Below are 27,146 nucleotides of genomic sequence, written 5' to 3'. Positions count from 1 at the left end.
TTTGGAATATCCTATCCACCTTGAAAAATTCAGCTAACTACACTGCAGAAGTTTACAGGAGTGATATTTCAGCACCATAACCTCAAAAAAGTGGTTTCATTCTTAGAAATCAGCCAGCCAGGCAGCTACGTACTGAATAAGCACCAGAAAAAGGGACTTGCTAAGCTAAGGCCCCATGTGTCACATGCAAGGATACAGGGGTTACTGTCATCAATGCTGCAGTTGTCCAGGATCAATGGAATGCCGTCCAGCTCATTCACCTAGAATGGAAAAGACAAAGTTAACCACCCATGTTGAAAACAGCCTGGTTAAGGATGGAGATTACAGATGATATGCTTCTCTTTTTTATTTCCTCAGTCTTTGGTACAATGTTGTTTGTGCAATTATCCAGAACACCTACATGAAACACCTATATCAACCCAGAAATACTTAAAAAGCAGACATTTAAACAAAAAGTGATACTTCGGTTTTCTTTTCACCCTTCCTCAAAAATGTGGGGGCAACTGGATAAAAGGATAAAAATGGATCTGTTTCTAACACTGTTCACCAGGATGAATTCCAGATTGATCCAACACCTCAACCTAAAGAATGAAAATGTATCAGTACGAGAAGAAGACAGGTGAATTCCTTTTATAAGCCGTGGGTAGGAAATGCTTTCCTAACTAGGATTCCAAATCCAGATGCAATAAGGGAAACTTTTAAATTTGACTATATTAAAAAAAAAAAAAAACCTGGGAAAATTATTTGAAAGCTATCAGAGGAGAAGGATTACTTACATATAGCTTAATACATAAAGACTTCTAAAAATTGAGAAAAAAAGACCATCAATCCAACAGAAAAAGGGACGAAAGATATGAACAAATGGCACAGAAAATGAAATGCAGACGGACTATCAGAATATGTTCAGCCTCTGCTCCTAATAAGAGAAAGGCAGATTATAGTTACACTGAGATACTGTTTCTCACCTATCAAGCTGGCAAAGAACCAAGTGTGACCAGACACTCTGCTGGCGAGGCTCTCGGGAAACAGGCGCTCCCATGCCGCTGGAGTGAATGCTAAAGGCACACCCTCCATGGAAGGGACCTGCGCAACCTGTAGCAACATCACGTGTGTATCTCCTCTCAGACCCAGTCATCCTATTTCTGGGAGTCTCCATCAAAACTACGCCTCTCAATGAAACTCTGTCTGCACAAGCCTATGCACTGTAGCACAACTGTATCTTTTTTAATAATTTCACTTTGATAAAATTCATGCCACAGAATTCATTCTTTTCAAGCATACATTTCAGTGTTTTTAGCATATTCACAGAGCTGTGTATCCACCTCGACCATCTAATTGTAGAACACTTTCATTACTCCGAAAAGAAACCTCACACCCATTTAGCAGCTAGTCCTCATTTCTCCTAGCCCCTGGCAACTACTAATCTACGTTCTGTCTCTATGGATTTGCCTATTCTGGACATTTCACAGAAATGAAATCGGACAGTATCTGGCCTTTTATGTCTGGCTTCTCTGACTTAGCAGAAGTTTTCACGGTTTCCCTATGCTGTATGTATGGGCACTTCATTCATTTTTCTGTCTGAATAATAGTCCATTTATGTTTACTTTGCACGGTCATTTTGTTTATTCACTCATCAGCTGATGGATATTTGGGTTGTTTCTTCAGAAGAAAGCCTGGCAATTTACTTCCCCTCCTGAGCACAGTTCTACCCCAACACACACACGGAGTCACCATGAGTCAGAAGTGACGCGATGGCAACTGGCTGCTGTTATTGTTTAGTATGTGCTAGGCAATGACAGGCACTTCAATGATCTCTGACGATGCCAGGGTAAGTACTACTCACTCCATTTTACAGATACAGGAAGTCGGACTCAGAAGTTCAGTATTCTGCCTTGGGGCACCTACCTAACAAGTACCACCCAGAGTGAAGTCGGAGACAGCTGTCAGTCTGCCAGAACAGACACTGGCAGGAAGAGTCGAGGAACTTCTCTAGCAATTCGACAGTTATGCTACGCCTGTAGAATCTCATAATAAATTTTGGGCTTGCAATTTCTCTGTCTTTTTAAAAATTTCATTTTTCTAGTAATTCATTTGTATTATGTTTTATAAAAATACTAGTCTAGGATGGTTTAGGGGAAAATAAGCTGTTCTTCCTCACAGATAATTTGAGAAGCACTGGCGTAGAGAGTTAGACCACCAGGCAGGGCTGGTCTCAGGGGAGATCATGTGTTACAGGTGCACCAGGGAAGTTCTATGGCCAAGTCAGCAGTGGTCACGCCCGAGACTGCACCTAAAGCTTCCCAATGCAGCCCTCACATCCTCACCCCTCCTCTGATAACCTACCAGCAGGATGGGAGTGCCAACAATAAAGTCTCCGAATGGAAAAGGAGAGCTTCTGCCAAGTGCATCTGCCTCTCCACGGATACTGACACGAGAGGAGGATAAGACCCAGAAAAGGGGAGCAAGGACTGGCACAGAGAAGAAGGAATACCAACTGGCCCTGTGGTGTCTGTGAACACGCGCCCCGACCCTTCCTGAACGTGGTGCACCTCTGTGCCAGACCGAGCTTGGTGCTGCGCTCAGGGTTTGGTTCAGCTGGGAGAACAATGTGAGGCTCAGACGGAAGGCCTTCCTGATGAAGTGGCATTTAGCCCAAGATGAGAGAAATGAACAAGAATTAGACAGGTCACGGGGGCTGTGGAGAGCTTTTCAGGCAGGCGAAGCAGGCATGGAAGCTGGGGGTGAGAAGCTACACGGAGGCAGCACAGCACGGGGACTGACAAGCAAGTGCTGTGGGGCCAGACTGTGGGTCAAAGCATGGCTCCACCATGATCAAGCCGTGAAGCCTTGGGCCACTTCACTTTGAGGCTGAGTTCCCTAATCCATAAAATGGGGATGTCTTAGTTATCTAGTGCTGCTATAACAGGAATACCATAGGTGGATGGCTTTAACAAAGAGAAATTTATTCTCCCACAGTCTAGGAGGCTAGAAGTCCAAATTCAGGATGCCAGCTCCAGGGGAAGGCTTTCTCTCTCTGTCAGCTCTGGAGGAAGGTCCTTGTCATCAATCTTCCCCTGGTCTAGGAGCATCTCAGCACAGGGACCCTGGGTCCAAAGGACACGCTCTACTCCTGGCACTTCATTCTTGGCGGCATGAGGTCCCCACGTCTCTCTGCTCACCTTTCTCTTTTATATCTCAAAAGAGATTGACATAAGACACAACCTAATCTTGTAGACTGAGTTCTGCCTCTTTAACTAAGTGCTGCTATCTCCCCCTCATTAACATCACAGAGGCAGGATTTACAACACAGAGGAAAATCACATCAGATAACAAAATGGTGGACAACCACACAGTACTGAGAATCACTAAGTAGCCAAGTTGACACACATTTTTTGGGGGGACAGAATTCAATCCGTAACAGGGAATGGCAGGGTCAACACTTCAAGAAGTGAGTGTGAGTATGAAGTGCAGGACTACCCACGGGAGGAGGTGTGAACGCTCGGTGAAGAGCAGAGGCAACAGAGGTGATGGCTGGTAATACCAGTGCTAAGCGGAGACGTTCAGCTGGCTGGAGCAGCGAGTGTAAGAGGCAGCTCCTGACAGCATGAGGAAACCAGAAGATAACCTTCACAGAGCTGAGCTGACAATTATACTTTGCATTAGGCAAAACTGTTTATAATTTTCACTTTTGGATGGGTGAGAAATACAAGTGTTCAGGATTTATTACTCAATGCAAGAGAAACATCTCACTTTCTGAAAAAAAAAAAAAGAATTCTGAGAAATGCTGAATGCGTAAGATTTTCTTTGAAGGACACGAAATTACACTCTAAAAACTGAAATTTAAACAGGCAGTAAGAGTGAATTAATGAGTTCTTGAAAATCATGATTCCACTAGAATTGAGGCTAAACTGAGGGTATGCTTTCCTGGATAAGTATTTCTCAGTCATACAGCTACATTATGAAATGATAGAGGAGAACATTTTATAGAAATTCATTAAATGTTTATAACATAAATGACCTAGACAAGGATGACAGTGGCTTTATGGCAACACATAATTATACACCTTATGAATGAACCCAGGTGAAGGCCACTAGGAAAAGCATACATCAGTGCAGCACCTTCAGGAGAGGCGACTGACATAACACAAGTGTGTTATTACAAAGCTGAAGTTCACTGCTGCAGCTCCATGTGTGGAGCCAGGTCTGGGGCAGGGAAGAACAATTAGGACGTTAACAAGTTTTCTTCTGTTCGCACTTCATAAAACAAGGAAGTTACCTAACATGTTGGGAACTGATTCTAGCCCCATAATAAATGAGTCACAAATCATAGTTCCCATCAAGGAGCCAAGCTCAGTCAACGCTTTCACATGCTAATACTCTCAGCAAGACAGCAAGCATGGCTTAAACAAACTAACATTTAGCCTCTGGAAATAAAGTGTAAACAGAAAGACAATTAATTGACTTGCTAATTGTTCTCTCCTACCTTACTTAGCCAATAATCTCAGACAATGAACTCTTCAAGGCATACAGGCCCAACTCTAGGAATCATATCTAAGCTCCTGGAGGAAGATATACTGGGGTGGCAGAAAACAGAGCCTCAATTATTCTGGCTGCCCTCATGCTGAACGGTAAACACAAAAATCTGCAGAAAGGCAAGAGCACAATACCAACTTAGGACTGAATCTCATATTTACATATATATTGAATCCAGTCTAACTGACACTTGGCAAAATGTGCTCAGAACACAGCTCCTCAAAAAAGAGACCAACAGAGTCGGCGCTCTGAAGGTAATGAACGAGCAGCCCCAGTGTGGCAACCCTCACTCCAGGTTTCCACTTAGTGATGGAGCCAAGCCATCCTTAGGCAGCCAACTCTGCGGAAGCTTGAGACCCAGAAGGCTGCCGGATGAAATGGATTGTCCTGTGTCAGGTGGAGGCACACGTCCACCCAAAGGGACTCAACTGCCACCCCTCTCCCTCTTAGGGAAGAGTCACACAGACCTACATTTGAAGTCCAGCTCAGCCTTTTAACTGCATGATCTTAGGGAGGTTTCTGACTTCATTATGTCTAGCTTTTCTCATGTTAAGGGGGTACTACAAACATTGAAACTTACTCAGGAGGATTACAGAGGAAGAATTCATCACGGTGCCCAACATATAAGAGCACAAGAAATGGCAGCTATTGGAATGCTATTTTTGCTTGGCTCTGAGATTCCAGAGGTCTCCTTTGCTATCCACACTTGAAAAGAGCTAGACACAGTAATCCCTCACCAACAACTAGTTGTACTTAAGAAAAGTTCGAGAATATAAAGATTTACTTCTACAATCCCAAGAAATACGGGCGACATGGGTGACTCTAAGTCAGTGCCATGTTATTTCCCGACCGTCCATGAGCTGGGATGGACCTATGGGAGACTGACTTCCACCCTACTCTTCTGCTGCCTTCTGCCTTACACAGCAGCTATATTCTAAGTCCCATAGAAATTTATTACCATTTATCTTTGTACTGCATTAATTTCCAAGGGGTTTGTGCAGCTCAATACTGGGCATTTCAAGATTGAGACGTTGCTTCAGTCCCCAACACTGGAGAACAATTAACTCAAGAAGCAATAAGAAAGCAGGTGGCCTGCATTTTGAAGGGTCACCTGAGAGGGGTAAACTCTGTAGAGCAATAAACTCAGAACAAAGTCGAGACCAGTGGTTCTCAACCTTGGCTTCACATTAGACTTACCTGGGGAGGTTTCAAAAGGTACCAGTCAATGCCTTGGCCCCAAGCCCAGAATAAATGAATCAGAACCCCTGCGGTGAGGCCTGGGCATCAGTGCTTTAAATTTTCCAGGTGACTCTAATATGAAGCTAAGTGGAGGCAAAGCCTTAGAGCTGCTGTAGTCGTCTTTAGTTGCCACTGAGTCCATCTGGAACTTATGGGGACCCCATGTGTCACCTAGGGACTACTGACAGAATTACCACAGTCACCAAAAGAAACTTCTAAAACCAAACGCCATGCTCCTCACAATCCTCCCTTCGCCTGATGCTGCTTTCTTTATTTGAAAAAGAGCTTCACTGAGGTACAACTTAAGAGAGTGAACTGCAACTGACCCTGTCTGTTGGTATTAGTTGCCATCGAGTCGACTCCAACTCACGGTGACCCTATCTATGTGCGCAGAGTAGAACTGCTCTGTAGGGTTTCAAGGCTGTGACATTTTGGAAGCAGACTGCCAGGCCCGTCTTCTGAGGAGTCTCTGGGAGGGTTCGAACCACCAAGCTTTCAGCTAGTAGTGGAGCACTTACCGGTTTGCACCACTCAGGCTACACTCCCATGGAACCACAACCAAATCAAGATATACAACATTTCCATCACCCCCCAAAAGTTCCCTGTGCCTCTTTGCAGTCAATGCCTCTCATCACCCAGTCCTAGGCAATCACTATCTGCTTTCTGTCATTATAAATGTATTTTTGTCTGTTCTATAATATAAATGAAATCATATAAAGTCTTTTGATTCTGTTCTTCAGCATGTTTTTGAGATTCATCCAAGTTGCAGCATGTGTCAGTACTTTATCTCTTTTCATTTCTGATTATGAATATACCACCTTCTCGTATCGACGGACATCTGGGTTATTTCCACTTTTATCTATTATGAAAAAAAGGCACTACTAACGTTCAGATCTATCCTGAAATACAATGCTGTCAGTGATAGGACAATATCCATATGCTTACAAAGTAGACCAGTTAATATGACTATTATTCAAATTTACATACCAACCACTAATGCTAAAGATGAAGAAACTAAAGATTTTTACCAACATCTGCAGTTTGAAATTATTCAAACATGCTATCAAGATGCACTGATAATTACTTGTGATTGAAATGGGAAGTTGGGAACAAGAAGGATCAGTAGTTAGAAAATATGGCCTTGGTGACAAAAGTGACACAGGAGATCACAGGATAGAATTCTGAAAGACCAGCAACTTCTTCATTGCAAGTATCTTTTATCAACAACATAATAACAGTGACTATACACATGGACCTTGCCAGATGGAATATACAGGAATCAGATCGACTACATCTGTGGAAAGAGACGATGGAGATGCTCAATATCATCAGTCAGAACAAGGTCAGGGGCCAATTGTGGAACAGACCATCAATTGCTCATATGTAAGTTCAAGTTGAAGCTTAAGAAAATTAAAACAAGTCTACAAAAGCCAAAGTGTGATTTTAACTATATCCCATCTGAATTTAGAGACCATCTCAAGAATAGATTGGATGCACTGAACACTAGTGATTTAAGACGGGACAAGTTGTGGGATGAAATCAAGGACATCATACACGAAGAATATAAAAGGTCATTAAAAAGACAGAAAACAAAGAAAAGACCAAAATGTATGTCAGAAGACACACTGAAACTTGCTCCTGAACATAGCGTAGCTAAAGGGAAAGGAAGAAATGAAGTAAAAGAGCTGAACAGAAGATTTCAAAGGGTGGCTTGAGAAAAATAAAATATTATAATGAAATGTGCAAAGACCCGGAATTAGAAAATAAAAAGAACACATCTGGCATTTCTCAAGCTGAATGAATTCAAGAAAAAAAATTCAAGTCTCAAGTTGCAATTTTGAAGGATTTGATGGGCAAAAAATTGAACAATGCAGGAAGCATCAAAGGAACATGGAAGGAATACACAGAGTCACTGTATGAAAAAGAACTGGTCGACATTCAACTATTTCAGGAGTTAGCATATTCTCAAAAACTGATGGTATTAAAGGAAGAAGTCCAAGCTGCACTGAAGGCAACAGCAAAACACAAAGCTCCAGGAATTGATGGAATGAATATCAATTGAGATGCTTCAACAAACAGATGCAATGCTGTAAATGCTCACTTGTTTATGCCAAGAAATTTGAAAAGCAGCTACCTAATCAACCGAATGGAAGAGAACCATATCCGTACCCATTCCAGAGAAAGATGATCCAACAGAATGTGGAAATTATCAAATGATATCATTAATATAACACAAAACTAAAATTCTGCTGAAGATAATTCAAAAACAGTTACAACAATACATTGACAGGTAACTGCTAAAAATTCAAGCCTGATTCAGAACAGGAAGAACACCTAATTATGCTCAAGTGGAACCTGCGCAAAGACCAACAGTTGTTCCAACAGAACAAGGGGATACTGCATGATTTAAAATCAGGAAAGGCATGTGTCAGGGTTGTACCCTTTCACCATACTTATTCAATCTGTATGCTGAGCAAATAATCCAAGAAGCTGGACTACATGATGAAGAACAGAGCATCAGGATTGGTGGAAGACTCATTAACAACCTGTGATATACAGGTGATACAACCCTGGTTGCTGAAGGTGAAGAGCACTTGAAGCACTTACTGCTGAAGATCAAAGACCACAGCCTTCAGTATGGATTACACCTCAACATAAAACAAAAATCTTCACAACTGGACCAATAAGAAACATCATGATAAACGGGGAAAATACTGAAGTTGTCAAGGATTTTATTTTACTTAGATCCACAATCAACGCCGATGGAAGCCACCAAAAAACCAAACTCACTGCAGCTGAGTCGATTCTGACCCATAGCAACCCTACAAGACAAAGTAGAACTGCCCCATAGGGTTTTCAAGGGCTAGCGGATTCCAACTGCAGACCTTTTGGTTAACAGCCGAATGCTTAGCCACTGTGCCATCAGGGCTCCCCCACGAAAGCAGCAGTCTAACTACCTGTGATATGCAGATGACACAGCCTTACTTGCTGACAGTGAAAGTGATCTGTAGTGATGTCCCTTCTTTCATTCCCAATATAGGTTAATATATATTTTCTCTTTCTTTTTCCTTGACAGCTAAACAGAATTATCAATTTAATTATTCAAATATCTAGCTTTTGGATATATTTAATTTCTCTATTGTCTCTATTTTCTATTTCAATGATTTCCACTTTAGTTTTTATTTTTTTTTCTTCTTCTATTTACATTGGTTTAACTTGCTCTTGGCTTTACTAGCTTTTTAAGGTAGAAACTAAGATCACTGATTTTAAATTTTTCTTGTTTTGTATGTATTTGAAGCTATAATTTCCTCTAAACAGTACTTTAGTCCTGTCTCATGAATTCTGGGATGTTGTGTTTCCATTTTCATTCAGTTCATAGTATTTTCTAATTTACCTATGATTTCTTATGACATTTTGAGTTATTTAGATGTTGTTTAATTTCCAAATGGTTGGAGATTTTACAGATATCTTGTTGCTACTGATTTCTAATTTAATTCTGTTGCAGTCAGATAATTGTTTGATTTAAAATTTATCGGGACTTGTTTTATGGATCAGCGTATGGTCTATCTTAGTGAATGTTCCATTTGTATGGCAAAGAAGGCATATTCTGCTGTTACTGGTGTAGTGTTCTATAAATGTCAATTGGTCAAGCTGGGTGATGATGTCCAAGTTTTCTACATCCCTCCTGACTTTCTTCCCACTTGTTCTAGAATTTATTAAGACAAGAGCGTCTGTGATGGTTAAGATTGTGTGTCAACTTGGCTGGGTCATGATCCTCAGTGTTTTAATGTGATCACTCCCATGACTGAATATACTGAGTAGCCAATCAGATGAAAGGGAGTCTCCTTGGGGATGTGGGCTGCATCTGAACATAACCAGACATTTTGGCTTTTTGCTAACCCTGGATCCTGCGGCTGCCTCCTGTTGTCTCATCTCTGGTTCTTGGGACCTCAGCTGTCAGGTTATCTGTCAAACTTGGGATTCGTCGATCTTCACAGCCTGTGAACAGAGCCCTACACTCTGAACTGCTGATCTTGGGTTCGCCAGCCCCTGCAGCTACGTGAATCAGGAGAAACCGTGTGGTCTTGCCTGCCAATCTTGAAATTTGTCAACCTTCACAGCCTGTGAGTGGGGGTACTGCTCTCTGACTTGCCGATCTTGGGCTTGCCAGCTTCTGCAACTGCGTGACTTGGGAGAGGCCTCTACCCTGATCCATGGACTTGGGACGTTCTAGCCTCTACAAATGCATATATATATTTATATGTTTTACTGGTTTTGCTTCTCTAGAGAACCCAGCCTAAGACAGTGTCTTAATAAATTGTGATGGTTAGAACTATTTCTCCTTTCAGTTTGTTTTTACCTTCATGTATTTGAAGCTCTGCTATGGTCTTCTTGATGAACTGACCCTTTAATCATTATGAAAAAGTCTCCTTTATCTCTGGGAATATTCTTTGTTCATATGTCTATTTTGTCTGGTATGATATAGCCACTCCAGTTTTTTTCTAATAAGGGTTTCCATGGCATATCATTTTTCATTCTTTCACTTTTAACGTACCTTCATCTTCATATTCAAAGTGCATTTCTTACAGACATCATATAATTGAGTGTTGCCTTTCTTATTCACTCTGTCTTTGCCTTTTAATTCGAATATGTAAACCATTTATATTCAGTATATATATCAATATGGCTGGGTTTAATTTTACCATTCTGTTGTTTTCTATTTGTCTTAATGGTTCTTTGTTCCCTTTTCCTCTTTTTCTGCCTTCGCTTAAATGCTGGATTCAGAAGAGGATGTAGAAAGAGGGATATCATTGCTTACGTCAGATAGATCATGGCTGAAAGCAGAAAATACAAAAAAGATGTTTACCTGTGTTTTATTGACTTTCCAAAGGCATTCGACTGCATGGATCATAAATTATGGATAACATTATGAAGAATGGGAATTCCAGAACACTTAATTGTGCTCATGAGGAACCTATACATAGACCAAGAGGCAGTAGTTTGAACAGAACAAGGGAATACTGTGAGGTTTAAAATCAGGAAAGGTGTGTGTCAGGGTTGTATCCTTTCACCATACTTATTCAATCTGTACATTGACCAAATAATCCAAGAAGCTAGACTGTATAAAGAATATGGCCTCAGGATTGGACGAAGACTCATTAACAACCTGCAATATGCAGATAACACAATCTTGCTTGCTGAAACACAAAGAGGACTTGAAGCACTTACTCATGAAGACCAAAGACTACAGCCTTCGGTACGGATTGCACCTCAACATAAAGAAAACAAAAATCCTCACAACTAGACCAGTAAGCAACATCATAATAAACGGGGAGAAGATTGAAGCTATCAAGGATTTCATTTTACTCAGATCCACAATCAACGTCCATGGAAGCAGCAGTCAAGAAATCAAATGAGGCACTGCACTGGGCAAATCTGTTGCAAAAGACCTCTATAAAGTCTTAAAAAACCAAGATGTCACTTTGAGAACTAAGGTGTGCCTGACCCAAGCCCTGATACTTTCAATTGCCTCATATTAATGCGAAAGTTGGACAATGAATAAGAAAGACCGAAGAAAAATTGATGCATTTGAATTACGACGTTAGTGAAGAATACTGAATATACCATGGACTGCCGAAGACTGAACAAATCTGTGTTGGAAGAAGTACAGCCAAAATGCTCCTTAGAAGCAAGAATGGCAAGACTTCCTCTCACATATTTTGGACATTATCAGGAGGGACCAATCCCTGGAGAAGGACATCATGCTTGGTAAAGCAGTTAGTCAGCGAAAATGAGGAAGACCCTCAATGAGATGGATTAACACAGTGGCTGCAACAATGGGCTCAAGCATAATAACAATTGTGAGAATGGTGCATGTCTTAGTTATCTAGTGCTGCTATAACAGAAATACCACAAGTGGATGGCTTTAACAAAGAGAAATTTATTTCCTCCCAGTAAAAGTAAAAGTAAAAGTCCAAATTCAGGGTGTCAGCTCCAGAGGAAGGCTTTCTCTCTCTGTTGGCTCTGGAGGAAGGTACTTCTCATCAATCTTCCCCTGGACTAGGAGCTTCTCCATGCAGGAACCCCAGGTCCAAAGGACACGCTCTGCTCTTGGCACTGCCTTCTTGGTGGTATGGGGTCCCCATGTCTCTTTGCTCACTCCTCTCTTTTAAATCTGAAAAGAAACCTGCTCAAGACACAATCCAGTCCCATAGATTTGAGTCTTGCCTCATCAACACAACTGCAGTCCATCCTCCCTCATTGACATCATAGAGGTAGGATTTACAACACAGAGGACAATCACGTGAGATGACAAAATGGTGGACAATCACACAATACCAGGAACATGGTCCAGCCAAACTGATAAACACATTTTTGGGGGACACAATTCAATCCATGATATTCCACCCTTTGGCCCCCCCAAATCACATCATTATAACATGCAAAACATATTCGCCCCATCATATCATAGCAAAAATCTAACTCCAAGTCCAAAATCCAAAAATTCCTCTTTATCTGTGAAATCTAGAATACAAGTTATCTGCTTCCAAAGGTACAATGGCAGAACAGGCACAAGCTAGGCATTTCCATTATGAATGGGAGAAACTGGAGAGAAAGAAGGGATAACAGGCACCAAGCAAGTCAGCAGAACACATTACACTAGCCCTCAAGGCTTTGAAAATAATCTTCTGTTCTCTGAGACAATTTACACAATGGTCCTGCCCTCCAGACTCTTAAGTATTGGCCAAACTCTAGGGATTCTGAGTGAAGGCCCCTCGGCCTTGAGCTTCAGCTCTGCCTTCCAGGCCCACTAGGACAGCAACTCTGCTCCCTCAGCTTTAGGCGCACGATTCTCCTAGTCCATCTGAGTGGTGACTCCACACTTAGGAACACCAGAGGCCATGGCTCCACCCTTTGAAACTCCAGAAGTCGCAGTCATACGTTTTGAGACTGAGGCAGCTCGGCTTTCTATGTTCCTTGTCTCTTCAGCTTCTGCTTCCTGTTTCCTTGGCCTCTCGGCTCCTCAGGTCTCACGCTCATGTCTGCCCTGCTGGGGCGAGCGTTCCAAAGCTCTGTAGCTCCACCGGTAAGTGCCTGGAGGCACCCCACTCTGCCAGTAAACTTTGGCTGGAATGCACTCAGCTCTTTCTCCGTGGGTCAGCAAGCCTAGCTCCACTGGTAAGTGCCCAGAGGCACTCCACTACGCCAGGAAGCCTCCTGCGCACAGGCACTCAGCTCTCTCCCTCCGTGGGTCGGCTCCAGTGCTGTCTGGAGCTGGTTTCCTGGTTCTGCTGCTGCCAGTTCTCTGCCACTGCCGCTTCTCTCCTGCTGCTGGTTATTTGCCCATTCACAGTTTCAAAAGCATATTTTGAGTATCTGTTAGAGCAGCAACCTACTCTCTCGGTACCAAATTCTATCTTAGTTATCTAGTGCTGCTATAACAGAAAATACCACAAGTGGATGGCTTTAACAAAGAGAAATTTATTTCTTCCCAGTAAAGTAGGCTGAAAGTCCAAATTCAGGGCGTCAGCTCCAGGGGAAGGCTTTCTCTCTCTGTTGGCTCCAGAGGAAGGTCCTTCTCATCAATCCTCCCCTGGACTAGGGGCTTCCCTGCGCAGGAACCCTGGGTCCAAAGGATGCGCTATGCTCCCGGCATTGTTTTCTTGGTGGTATGGGTCCCCCTGTCTCTCTGCTCCCTTCTCTCTCCTATATCTCAAAAGAAACCGGCTCAATCCAATCCCGTACATTGAGTCCTGCCTCATCAACACAACTGCCACCCATCCCTCCTTGTTAACATCACAGAGGCAGGATTTACAACACATATGAAAATACATCAGATAACAAAATGGTGAACAATCACACAATACTGGGAATCATGGCCCAGTCAAACTGATATACACATTTTTGGGGGACACAATTCAATCCATGACAGTGCAAGGCCGTGTAGTGTTTTGTTCTGTTGTACGTAGGGTCACTATGAGTCGGAATGGACTTAATGGCACCTAACAATGTACTTTTCAATAAGGTTGGGTTTAAGTTTATCATTCTGTTGTTTTCTATTTGTCTTAGTGGTTCTTTGTTGCCTTTTCCCTCTTCTTCTGCCTTCTCTTAAGGGTGCGTATTTTTCAGTATTCACTTTTTTGTCCACTACTAACCTATTAACTATACTTTTTTTTTTTTTTTTTAAAAAGGTCACTCAAGGGTTTACAATATGCATCTTTAACTTGTTGCAGTCTGTCTACAAATATATGCAACATTTCACACACAACGTTATGAATCTTACAGTGTTATACCTCACTCCACCTTTGAGCAATTGCTCTCATACATTTTACTTCTACATACATCATAAATTCCTAAATGCACGGCTATTATCTTTGCTTTAAAGAGCCAAATATACTTAAAATAAATTAAAAAGTGAGAATGAAAGTATTTCATTTTTACACACATATTTAACTTTTCCAGCGCTCTTGATTTCTTTGTATAGAATCAGATTTCCACATGGTATCATTTTTCATCAGCTAGCAGAACCTTCCTTTAACATTTCTTATAGCACAGTTCTGCCTGTGACAAATTCTCTCATCTTTTGTTTGTCTGTAAATGTCTTTATTTTGTTTACACTTATGAAGGATATTTTGGCTGGATATAGAAATAACAACTTTCTTTCAGCATTTTAAAGATGTTACTCTATTGATTTGTGTCTGACATTTCTGAGGAGAATTCTGCTCTCGTTGTTTTTGTTCTTTCATATATGTCTGATTTGCCCCCCCGTATGACTGCTTTGAAGATTCGATCCTTATCACTGTTCTCCAGCAATTTGATTAAAATATGTCTTGATATGCTTTTCTTTGTGTTTATCTTGTTTCTTGGGCCTGTAAGTTTACAGTTTTCATCCAATTAAGAATAATTTTGGCCATTATTTCTTTAAATGTTTTTCTGTCTTTGCTTCTTTTCCGGAACTGCAATTATATGTATATTAGACTGCTTAATATCGTCCTCTAATCACTGAGGCTCTCTCAGGGATTAGAAACTCACACTATCTTTCAACCAACATCTGAAACAATTGTTTCATATATTTTGTCAAGCTTTCTAGTTGTTTACTTTGGGAAGACTAGTCTGTATCAACTGCGCTGCTGCAGCTGGAAGCAAAGTTCTCCATGTTATTATTTAAAAAACAAATTTTTAAAATTTTGAAATAATCATACAGAAAGTTATTTACGTTTTCTTTAAAAGGCTAGAAAAAACAACTTTAGAGGCATGTGGATAACTCTGTGGCACTATTCAACTGTGCCTCATAATGGGTAAGCCTGCTTACATCACAAACATAAATATTCAGAATCGAAGTCAGAGGATTTGGTTATAATGACAAAAGAGGACACAGTTAAAGTATAAATACTGTAAACCATTCTAATGCCATAAAGGTGTAAATAAAAACCCATACAGAATTACCATAAAAATAAACAAAAGCAGAAGAAAAGATCTAACTTCTCAACTCAGGAAAATACACTTCCCTTACCCTCTTAAAAAAATAAACAAATTAAAACAAATAAAAATAAACTAATGAATAAATAAATAAAGAAGCAGAAGAAAACCATAAGACATTCCAAGCTGAATTAGACTCCAAACAAGAATTTTGGAATATGACAAAATACTTTGATCAGAGAAACTTAAAAAACTAGCAACAGAAATGGACTACAAATATGAAGAAATATTAAAAAAATGAAAAGAGTTGATTGAATTCAGACAAAAAAAAAGAAGAAAAAGATACAATTATCCAAGAATGAAGACTAAATTACAGGGTGCCCATGAGACAACAGAATCAAACGAAACATTTAATACAAGGCACTGAAGAAAGGCAGGGAAGCAACCAAGGGAATGAACTGAGATAAGACAGAAATAAAAAGGATCAGAGAGAAAGTGACAGGAAGGCGAGCAAGGTGGTACCTAAAGAAGGAAAATAAAACAATGAAACAGAACTGATGTTTAAAATTCTACTCCCAGAAAACTTTCCAGAAATAGAAGATCTTAATCTACATATTCAAAGGGTCTCCCTCAAGTCTCCTGGGTATCTGGAAAAATTAACCAAGAAAGAACAACTGAGACTTATCCTATTACATTTTGAAGATAAAAAACCCTGTAAGGCCTTGGTGCAATGAATTTCTTAATATGGCCCTTCTAGCTATATGGTCTTTGTGATTCGCACACAATGATTGCGTTGTTAGGTGCCGAGTCAGTCCTGACTTATAGCGACCCTGTGTACAACAGAATGAAACATTGCCAGTCCTGCACCATCCTCACAATTGTTGCTATGCTTGAGCCCACTGTTGCAGCCACTGTGTCAATCCATCTTGTTGAGGGTCTTCCTCTTTTTCACTGACCTTCTACTTTACCAAGCATGATGTCCTTCTCCAGGGACTGATCCCTCCTGATAACATGCCCAAAGTATGTGAGACGTGGTCTCGTCACCTTTGCTTCTAAGGAGCATTCTGGTTGTACCTCTTCTGAGACATATTTGTTTGTTCTTTTGGCAGTCCATGGTATATTCATTATTCTTTTCCAACACCACAATTCAAAGGCATCAATTCTTCTATGGTCTTATTCATCGTCCAGCTTTCGCACGTATATAAGGTGATTGAAAACACCACGGCTTGGATAAGGCGCACCTTACTCCTCAAGTTGACATCTTTGCTTTTTAACACTTTAAAGAGTTTTTTTTGCAGCAGATATGCCCAATGCAATGCGTCTTTTGATTTTCTGACTACTGCTTCCATGGGTGTTGATTGTGGATCCAAGTAAAATGAAATCCTTGACAACTTCAATCTTTTCTCTGCTTATCATGATGCTGCTTATTGGTCCAGCTGTGAGGATTTTTGTTTTCTTTATGCTGAGGTGTAATCCATATTGAAGGCTGTGATCTTTGATCTTCATCAGTAAGTGCTTCAAGTCCTCTTCACTTTCAGCAAGCAAGGTTGTGTCATCTGCATAATGCAGGTTGTTAATGATTCAGTGGGACTATGCAAATAAGGTATATGGAAATTGTGATGGTTGGGGTTATGTGTCAACTTGACTAGGCCATGATTCACAGTATGGTGTGGCTGCCCTCCATTTTGTGATCTGATATAATTATCCTAATTATCCTCTATTTTATGTGCTGTAAATCCTAACCTCTATATGTTAATAAGGCAGGACTGGTGTGGGGTGTATCCTGAGTCACAGCCTTCTAGGAGGGCATGACTCAAGTCCCACCCTTACTTAAGTCATGTCCGTCCCTAGGTGTGGCCTGCATCCAATGGATATATGTCAATGCTGTGGCGAGGCTCTCTCTCTGCATTTGGATCCTGCATCTAGCTCATCACTGTCTGACCTCTGGTGCTTGGGACTTGAGCCAGCGGACTGCCATCTGACCTGCCGATTCTGGGATTCACCAGCTTCCATAGCCTTGTGGGCCAGTGTCTTAGTCATCTGGTGCTCCTATAACAGAAACACCACAAGCGGATGGCGTCAACAAAGAGAAACCTACGCTTTCGCAGTCTAGTAGGCTACAAGTCCAAATTCAGGGCGCTGGCTCCAGGGGAAGGTCTTCTCTGTTGGCTCTGGAGGAAGGTCCTTGTCATCAGTCTTCCCTTGGTCCGGGAGCATCACAGCACAGGAATCTCAGGTCCAAAGGACGTGCTCTGCTCCCAGTGCTGCTTTCTTGGTGGTATGAGATGCCCATGTCTCTCTGTTCGCGTCTCTCTTTTATATCTCGAAAGAGATTGGCTTAAAACACTATCTAATCTTGTAGATGTCATCAATATAACTGCCGCTAATCCATCTTATTACATCATAGTGATAGAATTTACAACATACAGTGAACTCACATCAAATGACAAAATGGCAGACAATCATACAATACTGGGAATCATGACCTAGCCAAGTTGACAGATATTTCTGGGGACACAATTCAATCCACGACAGACAGCAACCTATGGTCTGACCTGATTCGCCAGCTTCCACAGCCTTGTAAGCCAGCAGCCTGTCACCTGGCCTGCTGATTTGAGTTTGTCAGCCCGGTGGCCATGTGAGTCAGGACAAGCCTATGCCTGATCCACAGATTTGGGACTTGCCAGCCTCCACAACCGCATAAGCCATTTCCTTGATATAGTTCGTGAGTTCTGTAAGACTCTGCAGCAAATTATGGAACTCAAAGATGGGAGGCAGTGTGCTGAGGGGAAGGGAGTAGTTGATGTTAGAGATGATAGAGTGGTGCAGCAGTTTGGAAAAGTTGGACCTTTAACCTCTGCCTCATAGGAACCAGCTTTGTGCTGATTCTTATAAAAGAAATTATTCATTCAGGCCTCCAGGCAAAAAGAACATATAACTTATACAAGGGCAAGAGAATTAGACTGGTTTCAAACTTTTCAAAAGCAAAATATAAAGCAAAGCAAAAATAGAGCACCATTTTCCCAAAATTTAATGAAAGAAAGCATGAGTCAAAGATTTTGTACTTAGCTTAGATGTCCTTCAAGTATCAAGGCTACAGAAAAATCATTTTAAATATATAAAAACTTGGGGAATTCAGCACCTATAAGCGCTTCTCGAAGGAACCTACTGGAGGATGAGCTTCATCCAACCAAGAGAGGCCTGGGAAAACCTCAGACAAAGCACAGATGGTGAGCACTGTAATTTAGAAAAATTAAAATCTAAGAATAAAGCATCAATCTGCTCAGCTGTGCAAAAATAAATATAGTAAAGATAAAACAGTAATGACATTGGTTACCTAAAGGAAGCAGGTAGGAATGGAGTGGGAAGATGGGGGAATGGGAAAGGTGTAGAAGGGATGGGGGGAATAATACATCATTCTGTATAGTTCTAATATTCAGAGAACTACAGTAAAGTTCCAAGCCAATTAATCAATCAACCAACCAGGACGTTGAAAGAAACCCAAAATAACAAAGGAACCTAAAAGAACCAACCTAAATAACACTGACAAACAGTAGTGTATTCATATACTGTTAAGGCCAAAGACAAAAAAGAACGGTATACGAATATTATACTCTAATAAATTTGCTTATCACAGAGTTATGCTTAGTAATACTGAAACTATTTTATGCAGATTTCAGATTAAGCAACTGAATAAATATATTGTGCATAATGAGTGCCTAGAAAGAGAAAAGGCTAGAACAACCCCTGTAGTACTTGATTCACTTGTAGATGTGAATCAGCGCTGTCGGTAGGACCTCGTATTATGATACACTGAGAAGGGGAGAGCATCACTCGTGACATTCTTACAAAAAAACGCATATCCTGAATTTAATTATGAAAAAACCCTCAGAGAAATTCATACTGTGAGAATTCTACAAAACCATAATTATCAATTACAGTTCAGAAGAGTCAAGGTCGTTAAAAACAAAGAAACACTGAAGAACTGTCCCAGACTAGAGAAGACTCTGGAGATGGGAAAACTAAATACAATACGGGCCCCTAAATCGATCCTGAACCAGAAAAAGCTTCGAATAAAGTCTACAGATCAGTTAATAGTATATGATGTTCATTTTCTCCTTTTGATAGCTGCACTATAGTTATGTGCCATGTCAACAGGAAGGGAAGTTGGGTGAAAGGTATATGAGAATTCTTTATACTGACAATAGTCAATATCTAGAATATGCAGATAATTCTTAGAAACCAGTAAGAAAAAGTTAATCTAACAAGAAAATGGGCTGAAATCATGAAATAACAATTTTACAGAATAAGTATACATGAGTGGTGATTAAACAGAGAGAGAGATGTTCAATCTTATAATCAGGGAAATGCAAATCAAAGCCACCTGGTAGACTACAAGATCTGAGAAATCTGTGTTGACAAGGATGCAGAGCAACAAGAACTCTCAGAGACTGGCTGGTAGGAGGGTATACTGCTACAGCTATGATGGAAAACCATTTGACATCACCCAATAAAGCTAACCCTTAAACATGCACAAGTCCTCTGGCTCTACTCTCAGAAACATACTGCAGAAAAGCTCTTGCTCACGTGTACTGGGAGGAGTGTGTGAGAAGATTCGGAAGAGCACTGTTAGGTAGTGCCAAGAAACTAAAAACAACCCAAATGTCCACTGACAGAAGAATAAGTAAACTGTGGTCCTCACACAGAGGAGTTTCCTACTGCTTCTAGTCAACGAACTGCAGTTACTTGCAACAACCTGAATGAATCTAAGAGTGCTGAGTGGAAAAAGTCAGTCACAGAATTCTACATACAGTACACACCATTCAAAACTCAACCCCAAGCAAAAGAAAGTATATGTTCTTTAGGGAATTACACCTGTGTGTTGAAACTTATTGTTATAAAAACCAGCGCCAGATGAATATACAACTCAAGACAATGAACGTGGCGGGCCTTGTGAGGGCAGGAAGTTGCGCTTGGCTGCACGGCAATCGATCCCGGCCCAGTTCTGAGGATGACGGGCTCGTGAATGTCTGCTCTATTATTGGGTTTCACAGCTTGCACATATGCTACATATATTCTTTTCTATCTATAAAGACATAAAATGAATTTTGGAATAAAACAACATATAACAATACTAATTTAAATATCAATTACTACCAATAACATTAAAATATACTTACATAATAAACAGGATCATACATCACATGAAAAAATAAGACAAAGACAGATATCATATACTACCAAAACAAAGCCATAATAATCACAGACATTATTCATTTAACAATATAGCCTCAAAATGTATCGATTAACAGCATACAAAGCTATGAAGAGATATGTGTAAGTCAACATTTTTCTTCTGAGAGATTTTAACACCTCTCCAAGAAACTGACGGAGTAAGAAGATAACAAAACTAAGCCAAGACATATGGAAGATTTGGTTAGCATGATTAATAAGCCTGAAATAACACACTGACACATAAATAACTAGACCGTTAGGAAGACAGGCTGATGAATGGATAGACAGAGCTATAAATAGATCTTCACAACCAATATACAGAGAATAAATATTCCTTTACAATACGCACAAAAAAGTCACAAAAACTGACCATGGACTTACTAGTTCTAAAAAGAAGCTTTAGTAAAATCTAAACGTCAACAAAGAATTATGTTCCCTGACCATAACAAAAAAGGAAGAAACCAACAAAAAAGATACTTAAAATAACCTGTTATGTCTAGAAACTAAAAAATGTCTCCCAGAGTTAAAGGGACAATCATAAAGCAGATTATAAGATCACAGAGCTCATCACAATGACAACAACGCAGGTCGAAATTTGCAGGAAACAGCTGTTGTTGTTAGGTGCCATCGAGTTGGTTCTGACTCATAGAGACCCTTCATACAACACAATGAAACACTGCCTGGTCCTGCACCATCCTCACAATCTTGGCTATGCTTGAGCACACTGTTGCAGCCACTGTGTCAATATATCTCATTGAAGGTCTCCCTATTTTTCGCCGACCCTTCACTTTACCAAGCATGATGCCCTTCTCCAGGGACTGGTCCCTCCTGATAACATGTCCAAAGTATGTGAGATGAAGTCTTGCCATTTTTGCTTCTATGGACCATTCTGGCTGTACTTCTTCCAAGACAGATTTGTTTGTTGTTCTGTAAGTCCATGGTATATTCAATATTCTTTGCCAACACCATAATTCAAAGGTGTCAATTCTTCTTCTTTGGTATTCTTTATTCATTGTCCAGTTTTCCCATGCATATGAGGAGACTGAAAATATCATGCCTTGCGTCAGGCACACTGTCACAGACTGAACTGTGTCCCCCAAAAATATGTGTCAACTTGGTTACACCATGATTCCCAGTACTGTGTGGCTGTCCTCCATTTTGTGAATGATATAATTTTCCTATATGTTGCAAATCCTAATCTCTGCCTGTGGTTAATGAGGCAAGATTAGATTATGTTAAAGAGGATTAGGGTGGGATGTAACACAGTTGCTCCGGTCACATCCCTGATCCAATGTAAAGGGAGTTTCCCTGGGGTGTGGCCTGCAGCACCTTTTATCTTACAAGAGATAAAAAGAAAGGTAAGCGAGCAGAGAGTTGAGGACCTCATACCAGCAAGAAAGCAGCACCGGGAGCAAAGCATGTCCTTTGGACCCAGGGTCCCTGTGCCTGAGAAGCTCCTTGACCAGGGGAAGACTGATGACAAGGACCTTCCTCCAAAGCCGACAGAGAACAGAAAGCCTTTCCCTGGAGCTGACGCCTTGAATTTGGACTTGTAGCCTACTAGACTATGAGAGAATAAACTTCTCTTTGTTAATGCCATCCACTTGTGGTATTTCTGTTACAGTAGCACTAGATGACTAAGACAGGCATCTTAGTCCTCAAAGTGGTATCTTTGCTTTTCAACACTTTAAAAAGATCTTTTGCAGCAAATACATTGTTTGATTTCTTGACTGCTGCTTCCACGGGCAGTGACTGTGGATCCAAGTGAAACGAAGTCCTTGACAACTTCAATCTTTTCTGCGTTTATCATGATGTTGCTTACTGGTCCAGTTGTAAGGACTTTTGTTTTCTTTATGTTGAGGTGTAAGCCATACCGAAGGGCCTGTAGTCTTTGATCTTCATTAGTAAGTGCTTCAAGTTCTCTTGGCTTTCAGCAAGGAAGTTTGTGTCATCTGCATATCGCAGGTTGTTAATGAGTCTTCCTCCAATCCTGATGCCCCATTCTTCTTCGTAGAGTCCAGCTTCTAGGATTATTTGCTCAGCACACAGACTGAATGAGTATGGTGAAAGGATACAACCCTGACGCACACCATTCCTGACTTTAACCCATGCACTATCTCCTTGTTCTGTTCAAACGACTGCCTCTTGATCTGTGTACAGGTTCCTCATGAGCATAATTAAGTGTTCTAGAATTCCCATTCTTCGCAATGTTATCCATAATCTATTATGATCCGCACAGTCGAATGCCTCTGCAGAGTCAATAAAATACAGGTAAACACCTCTGTGGTATACTCTGCTTTCAGCCAGGATCTATCTGACATCAGCAGTAATATCCCTTGTTCCACATCCTCTTCTGAATCCAGCTTGAATTTCTGGCAGTTCCCTGTCGATGTACTGCTGCAGCTGCTTTTGAAAGAACTTCAGCAAAATTCTACTCGTGTGTGATAGTAATGATACTGGTCCAAATTTGGTTGGATCACCTTCTTTGGAATAGGCACGTATATGGAGGAGTGAGAGCTTCCAGCGTTGCATCAGTTTATTGAAACATCTCAACTGATACAGCTAAAGAGTACTTAAAAAAAAAAAATTCATCAGGAAATGAGAAAAAAATTAAAATTACTCAGTTCAAAAAGCAAGATGAGTAACAGACTGAATCCAAACATATGCAAAGAAATTATAAAACAACGGACAAAAATTAGGGAAGTACAGAGTGATAAACACAGTAGAGAAGATTAGCCAAAATCAAATACTGGTTCTTTGAAAAAGATGAATAGAACATAAAATTCCCAGAAAGACTGATGAAGAGAGAGAGAGACCCATTTAAACAGCATAGAATGAAAGGGAAAAATAGGTATAGAAAATACAGATAAAATATTATGAACAAATTTATGAAGATAAACTTGAAAACCTAGAAAGATATTTCTGAGAAAAGTAAAAAATGTCAAAATTGACACAAGAAAAAATTAAACAGCTTGACTAGAACAATGATTTTAAAGACACTAAAATGACAATTAAAGACTCACTGACAATAGTTGAGTTTCACTAAACTTTTAGGGAACAGATGATCTATTTTGTGTACAAGCTGTTCCAAAACAATAAAAAAGAAGGAAAGCTTCTCAACTCATTTTCTGAGGCTAGTATGACTTACCTCCAAAGCCAGTATAATTATAGGTCTATTTAATTTATGACCTTAGACTAAAAACCAAATTTAAAAAACCTATAAATAATATTAGATCAATTAAATTAATTACGCTACAAAAACACATCATTAACAAGCAGGGTTTTTCTCAAAAATGAAAGAACAGATTAATGTATATCAGAAAATCTACAATGTAATTCACCAAATTAATGTACTAGTGATTATCTCAATCATCACAGAAAAAGCATCCGATCATGTTTAGCATCTATTTGTAATTTTTAAAATTCTTAGAAAACTAGGAAACCTTTTTTTTCACTTAATAAAGGCCCAGAAATCAAACAGCATATTGCACTGGGCAAATCTGCTGCAAAAGACCTCTCTACAGTGTTAAAAAGTAAAGACGTCACTTTAAGGACTAAAGGTGCACCTGACCCCAGGCATGGTGTTTTCAGTCGCCTCGTATGCATGCGAAAGCTGGACAATGAACAAGGAAGATCAAAAAAGAACTGACGCCTTTGAATTATGTTGCTGGTGAAGAATACTGAATATACCATGGACTTCCAGAAGAATGAACAAATCTGTCTTGGAAGAAGAAGTACAGCCAGAATGCTCCCAAGAAACAAGGATGGCGAGACTTCATCTTACATACTTTGGACACGTTATGAGGAGGGACCAGTCCCTGGAGAACGACATCATGCTTCGTAAAGTAGAGGGTCAGCGAAAATGAGGAAGACCCTCAACGAGATGGATTGACACAGTGACTGCAACAATTGGCTCAAACATAGCCAATGACTGTGAGGCTGGCACAGAACCAGGCAGTGTTTCGTTCTGTTGTACACAGGGTCACGATGAGTCGGAACTGACTCAAAGGCACCTACTAAGGACAACAACAAAGGCCAGAAACCTACATAAATACTACACCTAAGAGGCATTTTACATGGCTTGTCTTTAAAGGTTAGGAAAAACAGAAGGGTGCTGTCTTCTTGCTGCGATGTAGAAGAATGAACTCAATGAAATACTGCAATTTAAAAAGGTCTTGGGAACATCCTCTCTCTAGAAATCAAGTTGCTCAGGAACTCAAAGGGGAGTGAGAGGGTCTGAAAGTATCTCAATCTTATTATCAGAAGAGAAAACCAAAAAACCAAGCCCGCTGCCATAGAGTTGACCCTGGCTCACAGTACCCCTACAGGACAGAGAATTGCCCCATAAGGGCAATTTCCAAGGCTGTAAATATTTGCAGAAGCAGACTGCCACATCTTTCTCCTGCGGAGTGGCTGGTAGGTTCCAACCGGTGACCTTTTGGTTAGCAGCCAAGTGCTTACCCACTGCACCACCAGGGCTCCTACCAGAACAGAAGCAGGGAAAATGAAAGCAAAGTAAAGCAATCAGACTGACGCAGCTGATGGAAGAGTGATTCTTTTAGGAGGAAAAGTTGAAGTTGCAGAGGACAGACTACACGTATAAAGTGGGAAATGAAAATGCATCTAGTCCAGACCGTTCTCAAAGTGAGTTTTAGGGAAGGGGTAGATGTTTTGCCTATCACCAGAGCAGACACTGTGACTGGGGCCCTACAAAAACCCTCCAGGAGAAGACAGGCCTGATCTTGGTCACTGGAACGACTCCCACAGAGGACAGCAAGATCTGAGAAATCAGTGAGGAGGTGCTCCCAAATGTCACAGATGCCCACAATGCTCAGACAGCCCGGTGAGGCAGAAACGAAGATGTCCTAAATCAGCCTCTTTCCCTCAGGTCTCACAGACTTGCCGCGATGGTCTCTGGCAACAAATACCAAGTGCGGGTTTCTGCGGAAACACCTTTGTTTGGGGTAACTGTTAGAGACTGGGGTTTCGCTTGCTTTCTGAATTTGATGTGTAAGGAAGGCTAGTGCTTTGATAATCCCATGTTCTGTTCACTTTTTTCTTTGAAATGATTTAGTATTGGGTGTTCATGAAAGAACTACACACACTTTAGCAAAAGATGGCCAAGGCTGCGGCTGTTAAGAGAAGCCCGACTTTGCAACTTTGCTGAGGCACAGAGAACTCTCCAGCTGGGATTCAGCGGGTACGAAATCAGGGAGGATAATTATTTTGAACTTCAATTTCTTTAATTTTAACTCACATGGATGAGAGAATTTGACTTTAGTGTCATTGGACTTCAATTTAAAATGAAATTTAATCTTTGGACTTTAATATCTTCCTGGGAATTTGATAATGAGATAGAATATTCAAATACGGAATATCTCTTGTGGGCGTTTTATTATTACAATGAATTTATTAGGCCTTCTACTGGAATTTCTTAACAATGAAATAAATTTTCTGCCTTGCAGTCAAAGTGATTTTGGAGTTAATATGATTCCTGGGCTGTAGTGACCCACTCAATAGTCTCCTGGGACAGAATCCCTACTTCCCACCAGTGGTCCAGGTGATACAAAAGGAGCGGTGGTTGGTATTGGCAGAGTGAGCTCATACAGGTCAGAGCAGGGTGGGCCTGATAAACTCACCTTCTCTCCAAAGGGGGGACACACCCTGGCTGGACAAAGGCAAGGCCTGGAACATCAGCCGAATGTAAGAAAGAAGGCTGAGATAGGGAAAAGATCCTCCTCTCTCGGCCGTGGAGAGAGCTACATTAACAGAACGTTCCTTGGCTTCTCCTTCCAGGGCAGTGACAGTCAGATCAGCGAGTCTGGCTGAAGATCTGGGTATGTAAAGTCCCTGGTAAATACGGCAGCTGTTGGTTTGCCTGTCTGTCTCTCTCACTAGACGCTGGGATTTTCAATTGTGAATCACACTTCACCTATTCTTGCATCCCTTGCCGTGACCTAGGTGTTCAATAACTATTTGCTGAAAAAAAAGCACGTGTGTGCAGGAGGCGAAACAGCTCTTCAGACTGATCCCACTCAACCATCCACCCCACCTTTCCATGCAGGCAATTGACCTATGAGCTAACAGATACTTATTACACAGTTGCCTTCTAACAGCGAGCACTAGGATATACTGGTAACCAGGTCTCTGTGCTCACGGAACTCAGCAGACAGGGAAAAAGATAAACAAATGCACATACCTGTATTTACAGATTATGATAATTTCTATAAAGGAAACAAATAGGATGATACACTAGACTATGACCGGGCAGGCTTTATTTTAGACAGGGTGGTAGGTAAGGCTTCTGCAGAATGGTGACATCTGAACCGACACCTGGAAGATGAGCATGATCTAGCCAGACGCTCAAAGACTGCAGGGAGAGATCATTTAAGGAAGAGAGAACCAGCACCATTTAAGATGGTGGGAACCTGAAGGACAGACTCTGTGGTGAAAGGAGCTGAGCACAGGGAGTTACAGAAAGGACACCTGCATAGCTGCTGGCCTGCAACAGCCCCAGGGAATCTGGCCGGAGATGGTGGTGGAGAGGAGGCAGCCAGCCAGAGCCTAGGAGAGGCGGTTCTCAAAACGTGGGCCCCGGACTAGCAGTGTCAGTAAGGCCTGGGAACTGGTTTTAAAGAAATGCAAATACTTACACCTCACCCAGACGCACCAAATCAGAAACTGGGGAGGGGGAGCTGAGCAGTGTTCTAACTAGCCTC

At 41.0% G+C, this 27,146-nt stretch overlaps 1 protein-coding gene across 1 annotated transcript in view; it reads right to left on the bottom strand.

Annotated features, from left to right (window-relative positions):
• The window catches only part of ATXN10 (ataxin 10), a 207,959-nt gene that overhangs the window by 41,260 nt on the left and 139,553 nt on the right, over positions 1-27,146 (bottom strand). Inside the window, exon 10 of the mRNA XM_023734618.1 lies at positions 197-260. Within this exon, the coding sequence (XP_023590386.1) occupies positions 197-260 (64 nt within the window). The remainder of the gene's footprint in view (positions 1-196; positions 261-27,146) is intronic.

The sequence above is a fragment of the Trichechus manatus genome, unplaced genomic scaffold (genome assembly GCF_000243295.1).
Source record: "Trichechus manatus latirostris isolate Lorelei unplaced genomic scaffold, TriManLat1.0 scaffold00069, whole genome shotgun sequence".
NCBI lineage: Eukaryota > Metazoa > Chordata > Mammalia > Sirenia > Trichechidae > Trichechus > Trichechus manatus.
Note: the sequence above shows the minus strand (reverse complement) of the source record. Positions and strands in the feature narration are given on the sequence as shown.